Consider the following 20,982-nt stretch of genomic DNA (forward strand, 5'->3'; position numbering starts at 1 on the left):
GCTATAACAACGAGATCCAGATCAAACAGCAAGTAGCAACAATTTCAGCTCACGATTTTAGGAGGGTTTGTGCTGCCACTGTATTGCCGAGTTTATATCGCAAGTAGATGAATCTGTAAAATCTCTCAAAAGAAAAAAACAAAATACAACGTGATCCAGGACAAAAGGGTAATCCATGACAAACGAGGACAATCTCCGAATTCAAATGAATGACTAGCAAGATCTGATTGCAACGAGAAGATACATATACTTCCATATCGCAGAGACGGGAGAGATAGCATCAGAACAGAGAACAGCCAAAAGATTCGAGAAAGCTCCCCCCATATGCCGTCCAAATGAATTTTCATGAGAATCCGATCATCTGATAGCAGAAGACTAGAACCGTAGCCATCCATCTTCAGCCCCTCAGAAATTTCTCCCATCAGTAATGCCAAATACTTTGAGATTTGCCCATATAAATTGTTGGGTAGATGTAAATACCACAGATCTTCAGGACATCTACAAGCTTGACCAAGCAAAGATCCAATCTCTGCATCACTTTTCTGCGGTTGCTCGACTATACAAACAACGAGTCATAACACGCTCCAACTTTGGGGCACTAGCCTCTTCGAACTTTATGAACTTCGTGGAGCCCCAGACAACCAGCTCAACAGGCCGCCAGAACCTTGTCTTGTGGCAGCTGCAGCATGCTCCATATCCTCTTCTAGTGCAGACTTTTGCTTTCGAAGAACCTCTACCTCACTTTCAATTGAGTGAAATGATTCCAACACCTTCTGCAATTCCGCTATTTGTGCCTGTGTATCATCATAATTGGTAACCATAAGCCACAAAGTCACAAAGAACAACAAACTTAGTTTTATCATAAAAAAAAAAATTAAAAGAAGAACCTCCAGTTTAAAGCATCTTGATCTCTCAGAAGTCAATTGACCTTGGACAGAAAGAAGTTCCTGAAAGAACGCAGAGACAAAAATAAAAACCTCTATCATCACTTCAGAGGAGATTATCATCTTACAAAAAACTAGACCCACCTTTGAGAGCTCAGCATGTGTATTGTTGACTTCTTCTATCTTTTCCCTGAGCCTAGAATTGGCTTGTCTGACTTCAGTAAGCGACGAGTCCATCACTTTCTTGTCCTCTCTAACAGCATCAAGCTCAACTGATATATAGTTTTTATTCACAACTAACTTTATTGGTCCCTCTGTTTCAGAGAAATCCAGTTTTTCAGATTTTGCCAAGGCATATGCAGCGGTGACAGAAGCTGCAGCAGCAGCTGCAGCCGGTGATTGAAATATCTTAGGGCGTGAAGAATCTCTTGGTTTGGGTCTCATGAAAAAAATCTTGCATCAAAGAGAAGACACGAAAACCAAGAAGAAAAATGAAGTTACTATCTGATCTGTATCAAGATGTACAACAATGATAACAAAAATAAGAAGCAGGAGAATCACTTCTTGAAGATTTATTATGCATTAAACTGTTCACGGGAATGCAATAAACATAAACAGGCAAGTTCTCAGTAAGTGAACTTTTACTATCCAGGTTCCATTTTAACACTGATGATTTAGAAAAAAACAGCTGCATATTGGTAACATCATAGTTTATCTCCCTCCCACCATAGCCTCATATTTCATTTCCATCCCTACCATTATCACAGCAAAATAACCAAGATTACCACATGCATCGCTTTTCAAGTGAAAAGTAAAGGAAATGCCCATTCCACTGGCAATGCATCAACTTCTAAGAGTCCACAAATTATCAATCTCAAGACAAGTGACCATGGGAAAAAGAAGCCAACCAATAAAAATACACAACAAAGATCATACATCTCAACCCCACCAAGAAAAGCAAAAGAAAAAGAAGATGATCAGGCAGCAGTGTATATTCATTTCCATACCTAATCTATAAATGTTTCCGTAAGTAACATAAATTCGGCCAACTTCCACAATAACTTGACTGAGTGACTTAATGAATCCTTCATGGGAAAAAAATGTTATGAACATTGTGTTTCGATCATTTAGAACATCAGAGAATTATGAAAATAATAAGGTTCGCATCCTAATCTGCTGAAGTTCCCATTATACTCAGAAATTCTCATAAATATTCTAGCACCCAACTGGACAATTAGCCCATAGGTAAATCAATCGAAGGAGGAGAGGTAAAATCTGCATCATGATTCATATAAGGATAGGTAACATGACTCAACTAAAACCTATAGAGTTCATATTCTCCAATACCTCATTTTGATATTTGCCATTGTAGCCACCAAATGCAACCAAATATATCTCACCAGCAATAAGTGCTGAGCAAACACTAAGTCCCTGCTTCCAAGTGCATGAAAGACAGGCATATCAGATAGTAACAAGAAGGAAGATACTAAATGCACAAGGAAAAGAAGATAGCTATGTTAGATACACACTACAGATTAACCAGATATGCAGGGTTTTTATTTTCTCTTTTCCTTGAAAGATATGCAAACTTAATGAAACAGAATACAAAGATGACGATAAAAACAACGCCATATTGACCTCACTAGCAAGTGGATCCCTCTCCTTCACAGTAGTCAATGTTGACCAAACAAGTTTAGGCATATTTAACATCAAAGTCTCTGAGCAACCTGTAAGACATTACACAAAAACTTGGAGGGATTAATCATGGATTTGGGAAAATCAGAAAAGAATGCCCACAACTCGGTTCATAATATATCCTCCATACCACTCTTGTTATCTCCACCACCGACAACATACCAGCTCTCACCAATTGAAACACCAGCATGACCTGCTCGAGGAGTAACCATATCACCCCGAATTTCGGGTTGGGACCATTCCTTCTGCAATACATCGTCACACCGAACATATAGATGTTATGTACAGTGAAGATGTATTGTCTGTTCATAGAGATCATTTGTCTCATAACTTAAGGAAATCTTTTGATAGGTAATAATGATTTATATTAAAATAAAAAAATTTAAGTACATCAGAAATCTACCAGAAAAGAAAGAAAGAAAGAAAAGAGTACAACACAGAAGCAACTGGAGATTCTAAACCTCGAACAATCTTTTGTTGTGTTACTTCCACCACATGAGTCAAAGTGGTGCATCAATCCAAGAATTCTTAAGATTTGAACTTCCTCCAAAAGCATTCCATCAGCTAAAACACTGGATGACATGACTTGGCATAACCATGCCACCTTACACAAGCAAAGGATATTACTCCAAAGATTAAGAGCAAAGTCACAATAAAGGTTCCCCAGATTGCTTACACATGCAAACACCAATCCGTGAGAATGAAATTCCATTCCCCGAGACCCTCAATAGTAAGGATCTTATTCCAAGCTACCGTCCAACAGAAGAAAGATGTTCTATAAGGTAAATGGTGAAGCCAGATTGCTTTAGAGGGGAATGAGCAAGGGGAAAAATTCCACGAGGTAACATGCTATAACACTAAATTTCTTGTTATTAGCTGGGTGCCCCACCATCTTGTCATCCCTGAAACCATCAATTTTGAAGGAATAAAGAAGATCCCAAAAGGGACTATGTTGGGGAAGGCTCCCAATCCTTCAAATTCCTGATGAAAACAGGATTCCAATGAATGGAACCACCCTCCAAAGACATATAATCAGAAGCCATGGCGTCCTTGTTGATTGCTGAAGAAAATAAAGTAGGGAAAAGAGAATTAAGAGGCACTTTGCCCAAAAGATATGCTTCTTCTGCTTCCAATTTCAAACATAATGCAACGAAAAAAAGATATTCAATGTATTAGGCTCCTTGATAACAGATGCCCACAGGATTAAGGTCTGAAGTGAGCTGAAGTGTACAATCCTCTTAGTTTCTCACAAAATTCATACAACTTGTTAACAACAGTCTTAATTTTCTTCTTTTCCTTAGCGTTGGTCTTCATTCTCTTGTTTTGTCGTTTTAAATTGGTTTTGCATATATCCATTAGTTGTTAAGGTTTCCCAATTTCCACGTTTACCAATAACATTAACTGAAAACATTGCAATTTCCTTCTATGTTTAGAGCTTTTACATTTCACATGCATATCTGTTCTACCAATTTCTTCAAAAAGGAGCACATTAAGGCCCCGGAAAGCTACTTTAACTATGCGCAGGTCCAACCTCCATATTTCCTTATGAAACTTCTCCAACCAATATACTCTAGCAGCATCATCTTTGCCTATGCAAGCTCCATGTTTCAATAAACCCAATTATTTTCATACTAGTCTATAGTGTAAGCATCTCTGGCATTGTTAACACATAATAATTCCGACAGATCTGAGCAATGAAGCTGCACCTATTCTGCAGAACGGTAGTCAGCAAATCAACAGATGACTTGAATGAAGAGGTATAGGAACAATAATTCTGAGATCTTCTGATTTCCAAATTGTAGTCTTACCATCTGCAAGTCCAGTACATGCAGATCACTGAAGAAGATCGAGTGAGAGCACCCACCGAAAACTATAAGATAGCGATCCCCATGCACTGCAGCTGTGTGGTCAAATCTGGGAGCCGGAGGTGTCTGCCTATCAACATGAAAAGATACCATGTAATCCTTTTTGGCAACAGTTTCCAGTATATAAGCCAACAACAAGAGTAAACATTTACGTTGCCTTAAGAAGTTCCCAGCTCATTGTCTCTAAATCAAGAATGTGCACATCATTTAGTAATCGCCTTTTCCTGTCTTCTCCACCAAAAACTATAAGGTTAGATCCAACAAGAGATACAGAGTGCCCCCCTCGAGCTTCCTGCAATATAAACCAAAGATGTACAGAAACCAACTCAGCTACAAATTTAGGGCAGATGAAACTTATTCTGGATGATCTGGAAAATATCATCCTTTAAAGGTGGATAATCAATTTAATATTTGAAAACAAAAACAGAAAAAACTAGGAAAAACTCAAAAACCATTGCAGCAGTATCAGTTGACAACTTACTGGAGCTTTTCCCGAGGTCTCCAGAAAACCACATTGAAGCGATTCTAAATTGATGAACCTCACTACAAGAACATGGTGAACTATTTAAGACGTATAAAACCAAATTCCAACTTTAAAACAATCTTAAAACCAAAGTAACATGCCTGGCATACTGTCAGAATCATGCTTCGAGTGTCCACCAATGAGAAGTAGTTTGTTTCCCCATGTGATCTAACAAGCATAATTCGCCATCAGACTTCCAATAAGCCATACAAAGAAAAATCAGATTATAAACATATCACGAAAAGATCCGTTACCGTAACGTGACCTGAGGTGGATAGTAGATTATCTGGTGACCAGTTACCAATTTGTGGCTCCATCTTTAATCTTATACTAGACCATGTCAAACTTTTAAAATCAAAGGCCTGCGAAAGGAACCAAATGCATGACATACGAGATATAATCACTCAGATGTGGATGGATGGAAATGGCATGTTGAGTACCTGAACATCAGACAAGTATCGACCATTTCGACTCCCACCAATGATGTAAAGTTTCTCATCAACGACAGCTGCAGCATGCTATATTACACATGATACCAATAACTATCAAGATGAGGCACTAGATCACAAGACAAACACTACATCATAAAAATAGATGAATGAAAGGAAATTAGGTAAGATAAACATATTTTGCATTTCTAAAAGATCAAATGACTAGTATTTAGCCATTACCTTGTATCGAGCAGATGGACGTTGCTCTGACACTGGGAATGGTACCCACTGGTCATATGCCAAATCTGAGCACCAACTGTCAATATCCATATCTTTTCTGGTCTCTTCTGTTCACATCAAATATCTGCAGCCATCCACAGAAAAAACATCAAATGTCGGAACCTTTTACTGTTCTGTACAAAATATAAAGACTGCATTCACAACTCAGTAGTTAGATTACTATGATCCTTTTACAATTTCTAAGAAATCAAATATTGCAAATTTTTCAGAAGATAGAAATGATTACCTATATATGGTACGTTTGAGTAAAAAGGAGGTACGGAATTGAGAAACAACTTTTAATCATACACCAACATAAATAACTACATAAAGCAGTTAGAAGGAAAGGAATCAACTGTTAAAGTGCACGTGTGATGGTGCTAGGCGAAAGAAGTCCCGCATCGGATGTTGCAAATTATAGAGTAGTTAATATCTTAGTTGGGCCATAACTCATTGGCTTAAACTTTCGAGTGAATGTGAGTCAAACTGCATATGTAGACAAGCTTAGATTTGGACTCCTTCTTTGTGATCTATTTAGATGGGTAATTCTCGCATCACTCAACAAATTTTGACATCGAAACAATAATTTATTAGCGGCCCAAAAAAAATATATTTAATCTCCCAATGTGTTCGTGTCTTATGAATATCTCAGGAAAAAACCTTGATGTGACTCCTTAATCGGTTGTATGGTTGTCCTCTTGGGTGGTGGGGCCATGGGTGTGTTTCCCCAACATTTGACAAACTTAGCCGAGCCAAAATGGCGGTTCTCAAGTCAAGATAAGGTTGGTGCGGAAGGATACCTAGATTAAAGGGGGAGCGGACCTAACACAAGTGGCTCACACGTGAGGGAGATTTATTAAGGTGCACGCGTGAGGGTGGTAGGCGAAAGAAATCACATTGGGGATGTAGTTAACATAGAATAGTTAATATATTCTAGTTGCCCGGACTCATTTATTTAAGCTTTTGAATAAATGTAGGTACAACAAGATCCGTTGATGGGCCTAAATTTGGGCTCCCTGGTGATCTCCCTGAATGAAGTTACCGGGGTTCTGTTCCGCATCCCACTGTCAAAGCCACATTTGTAGTATCTACCAGTTAATTGATGCTATGTCATGATTCCTTCTACATATGCTCTTACACAGATCTTACAAGATTTCAACCTTTATTCAGAGTCCAGGGCACATTATATATTGCAATTCAACCTTCAGATATAAGACTCTTCTTGCAGAACCGGACCACAATGCGGAATCAGAATCGAACTCTCATCATCTAATTAAGGTTGTCCAAAACCCGTCAATGCATTATCTCGGAGTGAGCAACTGAGCATAAACGCTCTCAGCATAACATTAGCATCACCAATCCAAACACCGGCTACATAAACATAGACATAATCAAGGAAACCAGCAATTTGCGAATTCCGACAAACAGATTAATCACAAGCTAGCCTAATCGACCTGTCGCTGCATTGCATCACACCACTCACAGTCACAGCCAAACCAATTGACCGAGATCGCGCATTCTCGGCATCATTACGCATACTTCAACAGCAGAAAAACTGCGCATACGATACGCGAACATTCAGCTCAAACTTGAAGAAGAGACTTACTGAGACTCGAAGCAATTGTCCGAGAATTCGCGAGTCGTCGAAGCCAATCGGACCGCGAGGTTTAAGCAGAGAACTGGATCCAAGCGGTAGTAGCGGCGGCCTGTAGATCGAACGGTGGTGGGGGCCTCCAGAGAAGCGACCGCTCGAAGGACCACCGTTAGATCTGTTTCCGCTCCTTCGGACCTCAGCAGGAATGTAAAAAGATAGAGCGTTGCGTCGTGCAGACAAACCAACCGTAGAGGATGCCGACGAAGCGTTTTGCCTCGTTGGCTGGAACAGAGCTGGCGCTGACGTGGCAGAGATATGGGCTCTAGATGTGGGCCCAAGTTGAGAGCAAGCCAGGCCTGCCCAATAAAAGTGTGGGCCCATCTGCGGATTTGGGCTAATGATTAGAGAGGCCCACGCAATAAATGAAGGTGGAATCTAAAAACTTGATTGGAATGGCTAGGTCCAATGGGCTGATCAGGCACTTCAGTTCTGGTTCACACATGCTTAAGTCCATTGATTTGGCAACTTGTATTCTATTAAGTGTGGTAATTCAGATTGGTTTATCTTCTTCATCCTCCTCGATAAGATCAAATCACCACACTTGCGGCTTCCCCCAAGACAGCCCTAGGAGGGAGCACAAAGTGGCGAGTCTCCAAGTAGCTACCCAACATGCACCTGACGGGAAATCGCCACGTCCAACGGGGATTAGTCGAGTGCTCAAAGAGTCTCAAACACCCTATTGATATAAGAAGTTCATTGATTTCTATGTTGGTATACCAAGTGATGTAATTATTCCTTTCAATGAGAACTTCAAATACAACCCGCATGTGGTTAGTCGTATCATTTTTTTCACAAACTAATTTAGTGAATCGATCGGTCTAGTCATGGTGTCTCCAATAATTAATCGGTATTAACGTGCCTATTAGTGAAAGCACACAGTATTGTTCATTCAAACCATTTTTTTTTCGTTCAACCCTTGTGAATTATTTCTTGAAATATTCTTATAATTTGTTTTTATCAACTAATTCATTCACTCGCTAAGGAGAGATGAACTGAAAGTTGAGGGAACTTATCCAACTACTGTACACCCTTTTGAAAAACTCGTCATGGGGTCGGAGCGAACTTGAAGGATCGTAGAAACATCATCGAAAAGAATTTGGGACGGAATCGGTCGTCCCAAAAGCATCGCCGTGCTTTCGTCCCTTAAGCTTAAGAATCGCAGCAACCTAATGCAACCCTATTGTTACAAACCACGTCGTGGATACAAGGACACCCAACAAATGGATGGGTTGGATCGGGTCATAAATGATCCGACTCGGAAAGACACATTAAATTCGTTTATGATCCATTTATTACAATGCAAATCTAGTAACACATACGCGACCCATATTTCTAAAACACTTCACTATCTAATCCAATATAAGAAAATTCATACATAAACCGATGTGAGAGTATGAAGTGAGAGAGGGCGAGATCGAGTAAAGGCGAAAGAGAATAAATAGAGGGTATAGAGATGGGTCGAGTTTAAGTAAGTTGTAAATTTATTTATGATATATTTAACATTCATACTATAGTTATACTCATTCATTCATTTTGACAAGTCTAAGACACAAGGCACATTTCTCATTATCCTCTATCGGCTTCCTAAACGGAGTTCGACGCATTATCGGAACTAGAGGCTCGGGGCCCGATTATCCACCGACAGCACGCGATACCCGGATCTGGTCGAACCCGGCAACGGATTTCAGTCCACCATTGTTCGCTCAGAACAAAGGTCGACAAGAAGCGACCAAGAGGTCAAGAGGATGCGAATCGTGACGCGGAATCGGATAACGATAACGATTTGAAGTGAAGAAGAGTGCGTGCAAGCAGGCATTCATACTATCATGGCGGAACCCAACCGGAGAGAAGAAATTAGAGGAGAGGGGAGTGAAAGAGGAGGCGCCACCTGTAACGCGCCAAAGCGTACTTGCGAAGCAAAGCGAGAAAGAGACGAAGGAGGCCATCATCAACGACACCACCTCCAGTGCCCACTAGACCACCATTGTTGCAGATGCTGACAAAGGAATCTTGGGTTGATGAAGATGCCGGTGGCGTAGATACGATCTGTGCGTGGGGAGGGCTTGTTGAAAACGAAATGTATGGGGGGAAATGAAATCGATTTAGGAAATGAGATCTAGAGAGGCTGCAGGTGGCGAGGGTTGGCCTCGCTAGATCTGGTGAGGGGGGCCTTGCCAATGCTCGCCCTCGCCTAGGCAAAGCCAGCCCTCACTAGTCATGACCTATGGCGGCCGACCTTTTCATATTTTACCAATTGACTTCATTGGGCTAATTTTGGTCCGAAATTGCTAACGTGGATACCGATCATTCTATGTGACATTACCAACGCTGATGTGGACAATTTTTAGTAATATTATAATATTTTTGTCATACTTTTTTATTAATTGTTTTCCTTTTTCCTTTTTTGCTTTTCTCCTCAGCCAGCCATTGTCGGGGCCTTGTCGATGGCTGATGGAGGTGGGTGGCCTCAAGCAAGGTCTCGGGTGAGGGACTTTCGGCCTTGAGCCGACAATGACTGAATTGGCAAAAGTAAAAGTTTTAGGACTGTATTGGTAAAAATGTAATAGATTTAGGACTTTTTAAATAATTTTCCCGTATTTAAGCCGTATATGCTTTCTCCGGCGAAATGAACACTAGAAGAAGAATGCCGTGAGATACAAACGCAAGCTCTTTTAGGGTAAGAACAAGGGGGTCGATGGATAAATTTGGAGCACTTAGTTGTAATCATCTCTTCGTTTCCTACATGATCGAGACTCTTGTGCTCTCGACAACCCACTACCGTCAGTGCAAATCCACTATCATGGTGTACGATGCAACCACATATTGCCCAGCATCCAAAACATGTCGATTACGCAACTAAAATCAAATGGCCAGAAACCGAGCGACAAGTGTTTGATGCACGTCACTACGAGTGATCACCAATTAGTGGTCGATCAGCAGAGTGCACAGGAAATCAAGCAACACTTTTTTGGTTAAAGCGTGTTGCGCCGACAGTATGAACAAGCTGAACTCGAACAGGGGATACCTCTTATTGGTCCCCCGGCCTAATTGTTCATTCTAGAATTTGCGGAGTCAGTAGTGGAGAACAGCTCATATTATACTTCAATTTGCATGAAAAAAAAAAAGGGAAAAAAAAAACCGAGAAGAGGACCGCCCACCACCATATCCCAGTGTGACCGCCCACCACCAACGCCACTAACGGAAACGTAAGGGCATGTGCCTCTTGCATTATCAACATCATCTGAAAATGCAGAGAAGAGAAAATATTATTTATACGAGTGTCAACGAAGTTACTAGAAACAAAGGTTTACACCTATGTCTGCACTATAAATAGGGACCCTACCCCTGAACTTTGGCATGTCACGAACACTTGGGAGCATTGGCTTATATAGTGTTCATCCCACGCTTGCCAAAAAAAAAAAAAAAAAGAGACAAAGCGTTTCTTCTGTCCCACTTGTAATCTAGCTTAGCTTTTGTGTCCCTCGCAAGATTGGAAATAATGGGCAGTCCTAAGGTGATAGGGGCTGCATTCTTGATTTTGCTGCTTGTGGACATCGCCTGTGCTGCTAGGTCGATGCCGAACGGTGTGGTGAGTAAGAAAAGTGGAGGAGGTGGTAGTGGTGGAGGAGAAGGTGGCGGCGGTGGTGGAGGAAAGGGTGGCTCTGGCTCGGGATACGGGTCCGGGTATGGCTCGGGGAGTGGTTCGGGCTATGGTGGTGTAGGAGGCGGCGGCGGAGGCGGCGGAGGCGGTGGTGGCGGCGGCGGAGGGGGAGGGATTGGCGGCTCAGGTTCTGGGTATGGATCAGGGAGGGGCTCCGGATTTGGGTCCGGGGGCGGGATAGGTAGTGGAGGAGGTGGTGGCGGAGGCGGAGGAGGTGGCGGGGGAGGCGGAGGCTCGGGGTCGGGATCCGGAAGCGGCTCCGGCTACGGAAGCGGTAGTGGATATGGGAGCGGCGGCGGAAGAGGCGGAGGAGGAGGAGGAGGAGGAGGTGGTGGTGGAGGAGGAGGAGGAGGCAGCGGCGGCGGCAGTGGGAGCGGCTCGGGCTACGGGAGCGGCTCCGGATATGGGTCAGGATACGGTGGTGGTCCCGGTGGAGGATACGATGATTCGCCATGAATCGAAGTAAGTTAGTAACATCATTTCTTTTGGTTTGAGCTACAATAAAGGCGCGGAGGCTTCTGCACCGAGACGCAGTTTGCATGCATGCATGCACTTGTTGGGGTTGGCTTTACGTTGCTTGTGTTTAATCAATGCCTGTAATTTTAGGTTTCTCTTTCTCTTTCTCTTTCTTACATAGTACAACGCTCAAAGGAGTCATCACCGTTAGATGGCTTAAGTTTTCATAATAAAGAGCATTATTATTGTCAAATTATTTGACCGCGTGGGTGAATTTTGTATCAAATTCGATTGCTTTACGTGTAGAAGAACATTCAGCTTCGCTTCGACTGGTAGATTTCGTGTGGAATACTAAAATGATCGGCTATCAAAGGCGCAGTACCAGTCAAAGTGATCGCCAAAAGTCCGTATAACAAGCTAAATTCTCTTAGCCAAAAGAGAAAAAAGAGGTAAAATTTTTGAAGGGCTATTTTCTTTGGCGGGCATTCTTCAAAAGAGCTAAACTAAAAAGATAGAAAGACTATAGGACCGACTAAGTACTCAACAGTCAAAACTAGTTGATTACTTTGAAACGTGAAAAAAGTTCGAGAGCTTTGACTTGACGGCCATTGATATTTTCGGCCACGACCCGAGCATTTGAGAATCAATGAGGGATCGTAGGGGTTTCGGCCGGAAGGAAAAGGCATCGTGTGGCTCTACACCACAGCCAGCACTTCATTCGGCCAGCATCTACACCAACCAATTTGACAAGCACAGCCAAATAACCCCTATGAGCAGAGAAGCAAATACGAGATGCAAGAAATTGTACTTTGAATTCTCCTTTTCTTCTGCCATCGTTTTTCCTTCAAATAATAAATCTAGGATGTATCACCTTAGATAGAGAATAACCTGCTCGAAAGCCGAGTTAATTGTTCCATTTGGGGAAAGAAACAACACAAATTTCCTACAACAATTTCCTTTTGACTTAAATAAGCAGACACTATTTCGTAAAAAAAAAACGAACTCTCCAAAAAGGACTTCCTGATCTCACTCTTCCAAAGATAACTCGTGCATCACCTGCCAACGAATTAGATCACAACGGATTTTAAAAAATCAGTGAACTTGTGGACAGACTGAAGGAGGGTCCACAAATTTTTTCTACAACAATGGATGGAACTTGAGAACTAATTCACGCTTTTCTCCGAGGCGTATGCAACCTTTTGCATTATCATGGCCTCGGCTGCACGAATTGCTCTCTGCGATCCCGTGATTGTGACTTTCCTGTTCCAGACGAGTAAAGGAAAAGAACGTAAACATCCTATAGTGAAGAGATTTATCAGGAAAAAAAAAATTAAAGGGAAAACAAAACTCTTATCAAAGTTATGTACCTGTCAGTTGTCCCAGACATGAAGTCACCTCTATCTGATATTTTTATCCTGGCCCCAGTAGCCTATAAGGTCATTGTCATATCATTTAGTGCTCGAGTCAATTTTTACAATGCCGAGTGATAATAACTTTGAATTGCAAACCTGACTGATGTCCATGATATTCCGTCCACCTCGACCAACCACCAATCCAATGTGCTCATCTGCAATGCCAATAGTCATCGAGTTACTTCGCTCTTCCTGCAGAACAAGAAGAAAGCTTTGTCAGTATTCCCATGAGACCTTTCTTATCAATTTGCATCATTATGGATAGAGAATAGCTGGTTACTAGAAATTTTCCATCGAGTTAACAGCATAATGGCTTGACATGGAGACAAAACATACTGTAACCACGATGCTGACTAGACCTGCTCAAATGGGTGGAATGGACCTCTGTGATCAGGATAAAGTATAATACCAAAGCTTGCTCCCTGATAAAAATTGCACGATAATTCACAGGCTTGGTTGGATTCGGGCCAACTAAGGCCTAACCGACTTTTCAAGCCTTATAGCCAAGCCCACTCATTTAACCCTTCAAGAACCTGAACTGCTGGGTTACATCAGTAACCAGTAACACACTAGAGTCACACAACCAAGATTTGCCAGATATTCAAACTTTGACGGAATGGAGCACGCAATTCCCATTTCGAGAAATAGGCACAACGTGAAAGTCTATAGCCCTATGATAAACTTATTATTATTTACTTTTGGCTCAGCTGTATTATGCTGAGAGTAAGCCTAGGTATAACAGCAAAAGGTCGCTCCATTGTGGTCTAAGGTCAGGGATTCGAGTCACACAGAAACAGCCTCTGAGAAAAACATGGGTAAGGCTGCCCACGTCAGCCCTTCCAGACCCCTCAGTGAGGGTAGCCTTGGGCATTGGGACGCTCTTGGCTGCACTTTGCTAAACTCAAGCTTACATAAATATCCATCCAACTGCGGCCAATTCATGCCCCCTGAGCTCTCTTAACACTGCCCAAGAACTTGTTACCACAGCTAAAAAGAAAAGAAACTCCATACCACATGGATGCAGAGTTTGGGGTAACACATAGCAACTCAATATGACACTATGGTAACTTGGAGCAAATGAATTATGTCATAAAGAACATCAGCACTAAGAAAACGAATGAACCTTGTTGTTCTGAAACTTCCCTCCACCTCCACCTCCAGCTGGTCCATAGTTCACCCCATTATATGCTGCTGTTGCAACAGAAGGAAGTACAGGTGTATAGGGAGTACCATGAAAACCGGAGAAGTAAACACCTAAACAATCAAGTTAAACAACTCACTATTCATTGTCCATCACCATAATGGCATCAAAATCAATAAGGGATACAGCTATGCTATTACAATGATAATAGTCCATTCATTCTAAGACGAACTTGCTAAAAATTGCAGAAAAATCAAACATGCAGGATATCCGATAAATCAACTCAACAGCAACTTGAACTGATTACTAAAGAGATACAAGAATCAAGCCCTCCACCTGATTACACCACTACCAGGTAGCCTAGGCACTAGCCAAGCTAGAAGAATCAACACTTCAATCTGCATACTATAGCTTATGCATTGATTGCGGTAATTCACCCATTTAAATATTAGGATTTAGATGACCTGCACATACTGTTTTCTTTTTCGATTTCGTAGTAATGAATTGATAGCAAAATCTTTGATTTTGAGGTCAGGATTGCTCCATCAAAGATTTAACTGTAAATTTTTTTCCACTTCTCTAATTCTATGACTGGCTCACAATTCAAATTATTGCCAATTGTAGAGATTTTGTCCCAAATTCCACCAACAAGTATATCCATTTGATGAGGCCAAGGCAGTACAGCATGAGTAGAAAACACTCCAGCTCCAGAGTGTGAGCCATATCCATGAACATGAGAATATCAGAGATGAGACCCTGGCAAAAAATTTGTTCCCTTTGGCCCTTGGCAATCTCCTTGTAATGCTTTGAAGGTTAGTGTGAAACCAATTCGCGCAGGTAAAACAACTCCATGGTACATTTAGGATAAGACCAGATACAGGTAGATGGCTCTAGAGAAGGTCTGTCTACACAAGAATACAGTCCTGCCTACTATTTGTTTCATTCAAAGGGCCGCTGGGAAAAGCCACTAAAACAGTGAATTCAACCAATCACATCCATGCAACAAACCTTATAAGGCTAAAACCACCTGATACAACAACTACACACTGATTTTCTACCATGTTTTAGTCTGTAGACAATGTTCTCACACATCAATGAAGACCGCATGAAGAGAAGGCCGTACTAAAATACCAAATAACAAACAAGAATCACATCCTTAGTCTCACTAGACTCTGTCAGACCGGACTTTCCGGCATTACTTCCCAGTTGGCATTACTGCCCATCACACTGTTGATTTCTGTGACAATATGACCAGCTTTTGTCGAATACCAGGGGAGATGCAGAGCGAATATTGTGAAAAAGGAGATTTGACATATCATAAACATAGATTCCTAAGAATTAATTAAGACGTTATGCAACTTTCAATTGGTGACAACAGAAAAGAAGACACTAAATCCTAAATAAAACAGTGAATTCAGACAAACCTGCATAAGAAAATGGCACATTAACAGACTGTGGATAGTGAAGATCTTCTGATAGCTTCAAGAGGATCAGATCGACTGCTCGCATTTGTTCATCCAAAGTGCCTGTCACAGTCACTAGCCTATCGTTCAACCCATAATAATTATTATCCTGAGGAGATATCTTGATACCAGCTTGGGACTCTTCAATAAATGACCTGATCGTAAGCAAAAGATATCAGCATTACATGTCCTCAGATAGATCACAGTAACAACAGGTATCATATGACCCAAGAAAATTAATTCACGATAACTTAAGTGAAGGAATACAATTAGCAAAATAGTATAAGCCACTGTCACATGATACTATTACAATCGTATATCATATTGGCACTGGCCACCAATCATCAGCGGCATCCTTGACGAACATGAAGTTTCTTCTTAAGCACCAATAACATGCATAAGTAACAGATATCACATGTCAATCTCACCTAAAATCGACAACAACAAACAACAATAACTACCATTCTCAGCATAAGAAGAAGCTGAGAGCAAGGAGTTTCAATAATCCGCGACACTTCTAGGACAAACACCATCAAATTTGGGAGTCCTACCAGGGGAAAAAAAAAGGAGAAACGTCCTCAGCCTGGTCGGAATTCAGAAACAGAAATTTACACAAGCAGATTGGTCTACCTGGAAATAACCCAAATGGTCTTTCAAGAGAAATTGAGAAGACATTTAAAGAATTCTAAGAAAACTCAACTGCTTTTGGAGGTTTGCTTGAGTATGATGCTATAGCTACTAGCCAGTTCCCAATACAAAAGTCCAAGCTTTAGCTTTACTTCTCCAGTTATTATAAATCCGGCACTTCCAACTAAGCCTAAATTAATATTAGATATCATGTTAGTGATTTTCAGTTACGCCTCAGCTGTTCAGAGTGTGCATATGAACAGTCAACTAGCATATGAACGGTCAACTAACTTCCCAAATATTTCACTTTCACAGAATCAGTACCACTTAAGTATGCCCAGGTTTCATTCTTTTAATTAGATGGATTCTATCTTCTTACAGGAAGTTGGTCCGAGTAAACTCTAGCGCAAAGAGACAGAATTCCTAAATTGAACCTGGCAAACCACCTTCTTCAATTGGCTTCAAGATGATCTCCAGAAAATTTAAATTGCAGTGCCCAATTGAATATACAATCAGAGAAGATCACTTAGTGTTGTTTAGCCACATGAATCCATAGCCTTCAAATACTCCAGTGAGAAGACGTGACTTATGAAAATGGCACAGTCCAAAACTTAATGAGAAAGCCTAGGAGACATGTGAACTCTTTGAGGAAGGACACCAAGTGTTTGGATCTTTCAAGAATCATAAACAAAACGAAAAATAATGAGAAGATCAATGTGGCAGTGGGGAAAGGCTTTATTCTTATCCAATTCCTGTTGTGGTACTAGTTTATGAATAGAAGAATGATTGACCAGCAGAGCAAGTTCCCCATAAAACAGTATATAAGGGAAAATGCCTCTTTTTACAATATTAAGGCCAACTATAAAATCCAAGAAGCCAAGAACCCCTAGTCCCTCGGGTTATTTCAATAATGGAAGAGATACCAGTATGCTTTGTCAATCCTGCAAATTTGATTGGCAGTTTCAAAATCTCTCAACAGTGAAAACAAAATTGAGTACTCTAGATGAAAACAATGACTTGACACAAGCGCAAAAAGAACAGCAAGGGAAAGGCTACCGGGACGGTCTAGTAAAAGCATACCAATAAGAAGTTATAACACTTCAAATGGAAGATCAACTCCAAAGAGGACAAAGAGCATACATACTTTATCGTGGCTCCTCCCTTGCCAATTATGCCACCACAGAAGCTATTTGGAACGACTAGTCTCACTTTTGTTCTTGGATCAACATCATTGCCCTCTTCAAGATGAATCTGACCAATAAAACATGTGCCGTTAATCTACAGGAAACATGGAATAGAACACAGCAGCATGTTTAACTTAATTTACCTCGCTTAGCAATTTCGAGAGAATGAGTTCTACTGCTTTCAGCACATCATCAAATGGACCAGATATCATGATAATCCTGTCAGTTGTCCCAGGAAAGAATTCTTGATTTCGTGACAACTGAATACGTGCTCCAGACTGTGACTGAAAGTCAGTAATTGTTGAACCACCCTTTCCAATAACTGATCCAGCTGCAGCATTTGACACAAGAAACCTAATATATGTTGGCTTCTCCAGAGAATCTGCCAGCAGTAAGGACAAAAAGATGATCAACAACATGATAGCAATTTAACAATTAGGCAAATCAAACAACAAGGCTAGCCAGATAATGGAGAAAAAATTATGATTTTTGGCTTGAGAAATAAGGAAGGGGATAGCATGGAAGTGACTATAAGTCATCCTCCACCAAGTCTTTTAGCAACTTCAGCAGTTCGTCTAATTCTAAATTCATCTGACACATATTCGGGGAATAAAACTTGACATGCAATGGCCAAACAGTTCTCCAAATAGAACTCTAAAACCAAGACAGGAAAAGAGGAATGGTGCTAGTGAAGTTCACGTCTATTCAACAGAGCAGCAGCTTTTTTCTTACCTCCTAATCAGAGGCACAACATAATTTAACATGTCTCACTTAAAATGAAAGCGCACCATGAAGTTTTCAGCCAAATTTAAGCTCTAAAACAGCTATCTGCTATAAGTGGAAGCCCTAATATTAACATAAAGAGCATAATCCCACAAAGTTGGCTTCAGCCATGAATAATGAAAACTCTTGATGTAAAACAATGACATGCGACAAACCCCTCTCTACATGGTCTAAAATAAAGCTTAACCAGTCACCTCAAGGAGATCATCTATCGCCAAAGCAAGGGTACTAAGGAAATATTGTTGAGTTAGAGAGTAAAATTCGTGAGTGCTCAGCAAACAGCTACAAGGATTATTCAGTATCACGTGGAGGCGACAATTTATGCATGAACACAAGTTGCCAGTCATCCCCCAATTACATTAAGATAGGATAGGGCCAACCAATACAAACATTTGCTATGGGTACGTGAGATCTCCTTAGACTATTGCCACATGCATTGAAAAAAGAAGTCAAAATTCACGGCATCAAACACATAAAATAGTTAAAGATAGAAGCCGCTCTTTCAATTCCCCCTGCTTTGAACCTTTTCTGCGTGCATCTGCATAAATAATTTGTGCGGTGCCGATAAACCAGAGTACATCAAGCACTTCACCCCAAACGGATAAACGTTGAACGAATCGTAACTGCAAGAGTTTTGTTTCTCTCTACTACAATTACCTTCGGCATCCAAACAAACAGCTCAGCTTAGGGTTTAAACGCGCATCCGCATTTTCCACAATCAACGCAACGAGAACAACAGCCTCCTAGCCCCTCCCGTCGCTAATCGCCATTCAGAATCGCGACATTCGCAGACAACCGGGCACCGCTAAACCTAACTAAGCGCCCCGCCCCCCCAACAAACGCAGATCGAATTCGCGAGAACAGCGTAAGGAGAGAACAGATCAGGTCGGCCAGAGAGAGAAAACAGCACCTGAAGTCGGGGATTTAGGCGTCGGCGGCGGCGAGGACCGCTTCGGCCCGAGCTCCGGCGACGACACGTACGAGGTCTCGTTCGACTCCATCCCTCTAGTTCCGGAGAATCAGTTTCAGTTACCGACCTAATCTACGTTATCCGAGAGACAGAGAGAATGTGAGCTAAACCAGAAGCAACATCTGGAAATGGCTACGGAAAGCAGAAGGAGGAGGAGGAGAAGAAGAAGAAGCACAAGGTCAAAGCTGAAACGTGCGAACTCACGGAGGCAGAGGCAGAGGAGAGAGAGAGAGAGAGAGAGAGAGAGAGATGGCAATGGCGTCGGTGCGAATCGGTGGTTTTCTGAGCGGAGAGTCGTCGCGGTTTTTCGATTTTCTAATTTCTTCCTCCTCTTTCTTTCCCCTCCCCCAAAACATCCAAAAATAAAAAATAAAAAAATAAAATTGAGTGCTTCACGCCCTATCTTGTCGAAAAACTATCTGAATCTCTCTCTCCTCTCCTCTCCGGAAAATTTTTATATTTTTCTTTTTAGTTAATATCATAAAAAAAATTCTAAATTGATGCATTTATGATAAATTTATTTCAAATTATTTTTTTTATCACGAAAAAATCTAAACCGATATACATATGATAAATTTATTCTAAACTATTTTTTTTTACCATCAAAAATCCTAAACTGGTATATATGTGACAAATTTACCTTAAACTAATTTTTTTACCACGAAATACCCTAAATCGGTACACATGTAATAAATTTACCCTCCAATAAATTGACTTAACATCACGAAAAATTCCAAATTGATAAACTTGTGATAAACAGAGAGTAAAAATCCCAAATTGGTATATCCATCAACTTCTATGTATTATTGAACTCGGCAATTTAACGGTTAAATTCAACGAAAACTAACAGAGGATAAATTTGTCATAGGTGTATCGGTTTGGGGTTAAATTTATCATAAGTGTACCAATTTGAAATTTTTTATGGTCAAAAAAATAGTTTTGATTAAATTTATCACAAGTGTACCAGTTTATATTTTTGGTGATATTAACCCTTTCTTTTTCGTTTTCTTTTTCTTTTTTCTTGAGAAAAAAAGCACATTAATTTCTCGAGAAACTTCTTGCACGTCCCTTCTTTGTCACACATCTTCAAGCCCGTCCGAAATTAAGATAAAAGGGACAACATAGTCCGGCATTAAGTTATTTTATCTAGATTGACAAGTGAGATTGCAATGTAACATGACTAGCTCAAAATCACTATCCGGGGGAAAATGTTCCGGCATTATAGAACAACCTCATAGCGGACTTTTTCATTCTCGATATAGATCGAATTTGAAGTTATTGCGATTGCTGAATTGGACTATCGGCCTATACATGATACGTAAATGCGCCTATTCAATTGGAATTTGTCGCTTAATGTAAGGGTCGATGTCATTTAATTTTGATACGAGTAGTAAACCTGTGAAATTCCTACATCTAACTCTACTCGTCTGGTGACCAAACAAGCTATGGGAATCTTCCAAATGTCATCATCGTCATCGTCATCACCATCATCATCATCATCATCATCGACTTCGTCCATCGAACTCCTTGACGACAGCTTTGGCAAGAAAAATGGCCTAGATTAGTTATAGCAAAGCAAGTTCTTGCGCGTCATGTCTTAGGGCCGAATCCTTCGTTTCCTTTTTCCTCTTTAGTTTTATGTTTTGGAAAAACGGGACGCGCTGATTAAGCAATAGAAACAATTATGTAAGTGGGGCTCGATAATCCGGGCGTCGTCAAATGAAACATTCAAATTTACGTTTCGTTTATTTCGCAAAAAAAAAAATGAATGATTTGAAAATTAATTTTTTCAAAATAATCGTTTGAAATAATTAATCGATAAAAAATATTTTTGTTATTGATCATAATTTAAGTCTGAATATTCTAGTGGATGTTGAAGTTATTCTTCATCCATTTATTTTCATATGCGATAAAAGCGGTCATTTTCACAAAACAAATACATCAATTATAAATT

The 20,982-nt window shown here is 40.7% G+C and overlaps 2 protein-coding genes across 8 annotated transcripts; both read right to left on the reverse strand.

Annotated features, from left to right (window-relative positions):
* Positions 1-15: 15 nt before the first annotated feature.
* LOC115753817 (acyl-CoA-binding domain-containing protein 4) lies at positions 16-7,483 on the reverse strand. 2 transcript variants are annotated; one of them, XM_030692649.2, is made up of 14 exons: positions 7,284-7,483; positions 5,639-5,745; positions 5,408-5,485; positions 5,222-5,329; positions 5,069-5,135; positions 4,926-4,987; positions 4,597-4,736; positions 4,388-4,514; positions 2,710-2,824; positions 2,523-2,611; positions 2,232-2,315; positions 1,029-1,337; positions 888-947; positions 16-794 (listed from the first exon to the last, which is right to left on the reverse strand). In XM_030692649.2, exons 2-14 carry the CDS (start codon positions 5,726-5,728, stop codon positions 615-617), a joined length of 1,509 nt encoding a protein of 502 aa, XP_030548509.2. In that variant the 5' UTR covers positions 5,729-5,745; positions 7,284-7,483; the 3' UTR covers positions 16-614. The 2 variants fall into 2 exon arrangements, with proteins under 2 accessions (XP_030548509.2, XP_030548502.2); XM_030692642.2 differs by having other exon boundaries at positions 5,639-5,762.
* Positions 7,484-12,237: 4,754 nt separating this feature from the next.
* LOC115753851 (protein BTR1) lies at positions 12,238-19,393 on the reverse strand. 6 transcript variants are annotated; one of them, XM_048278782.1, is made up of 9 exons: positions 19,233-19,393; positions 18,969-19,100; positions 17,419-17,657; positions 17,236-17,342; positions 15,426-15,619; positions 13,984-14,114; positions 12,957-13,052; positions 12,816-12,877; positions 12,238-12,708 (listed from the first exon to the last, which is right to left on the reverse strand). In XM_048278782.1, exons 2-9 carry the CDS (start codon positions 19,057-19,059, stop codon positions 12,612-12,614), a joined length of 1,017 nt encoding a protein of 338 aa, XP_048134739.1. In that variant the 5' UTR covers positions 19,060-19,100; positions 19,233-19,393; the 3' UTR covers positions 12,238-12,611. The 6 variants fall into 6 exon arrangements, with proteins under 6 accessions (XP_048134739.1, XP_048134742.1, XP_048134740.1 ...); XM_048278785.1 differs by having other exon boundaries at positions 18,969-19,095; positions 19,233-19,372; XM_048278783.1 differs by having other exon boundaries at positions 19,225-19,366.
* Positions 19,394-20,982: the final 1,589 nt, after the last annotated feature.

This window comes from Rhodamnia argentea, chromosome 5 (assembly GCF_020921035.1).
Source record: "Rhodamnia argentea isolate NSW1041297 chromosome 5, ASM2092103v1, whole genome shotgun sequence".
Classification (NCBI taxonomy): Eukaryota; Viridiplantae; Streptophyta; class Magnoliopsida; order Myrtales; family Myrtaceae; genus Rhodamnia; species Rhodamnia argentea.

What these genes read in the sequence shown, in the direction of transcription:
- LOC115753817 (XM_030692649.2), bottom strand. Translation starts at nt 5,728, where the DNA reads ATGGATATTGACAGTTGGTGCTCAGATTTGGCATATGACCAGTGGGTA. An exon ending in CCACCTCAGGTCACGTTACG is followed by an intron (nt 5,136 to 5,221) that starts GTAACGGATCTT and finishes TATGCTTGTTAG; the next exon opens with ATCACATGGGGAAACAAACT. An exon ending in GGGATCCACTTGCTAGTGAG is followed by an intron (nt 2,316 to 2,522) that starts GTCAATATGGCG and finishes ACTTGGAAGCAG; the next exon opens with GGACTTAGTGTTTGCTCAGC.
- LOC115753851 (XM_048278782.1), bottom strand. Translation starts at nt 19,059, where the DNA reads ATGGAGTCGAACGAGACCTCGTACGTGTCGTCGCCGGAGCTCGGGCCG. An exon ending in TGTGCCATTTTCTTATGCAG is followed by an intron (nt 14,115 to 15,425) that starts GTTTGTCTGAAT and finishes TTGATTGTTTAG; the next exon opens with GTGTTTACTTCTCCGGTTTT. An exon ending in ATGTCTGGGACAACTGACAG is followed by an intron (nt 12,709 to 12,815) that starts GTACATAACTTT and finishes CGTCTGGAACAG; the next exon opens with GAAAGTCACAATCACGGGAT.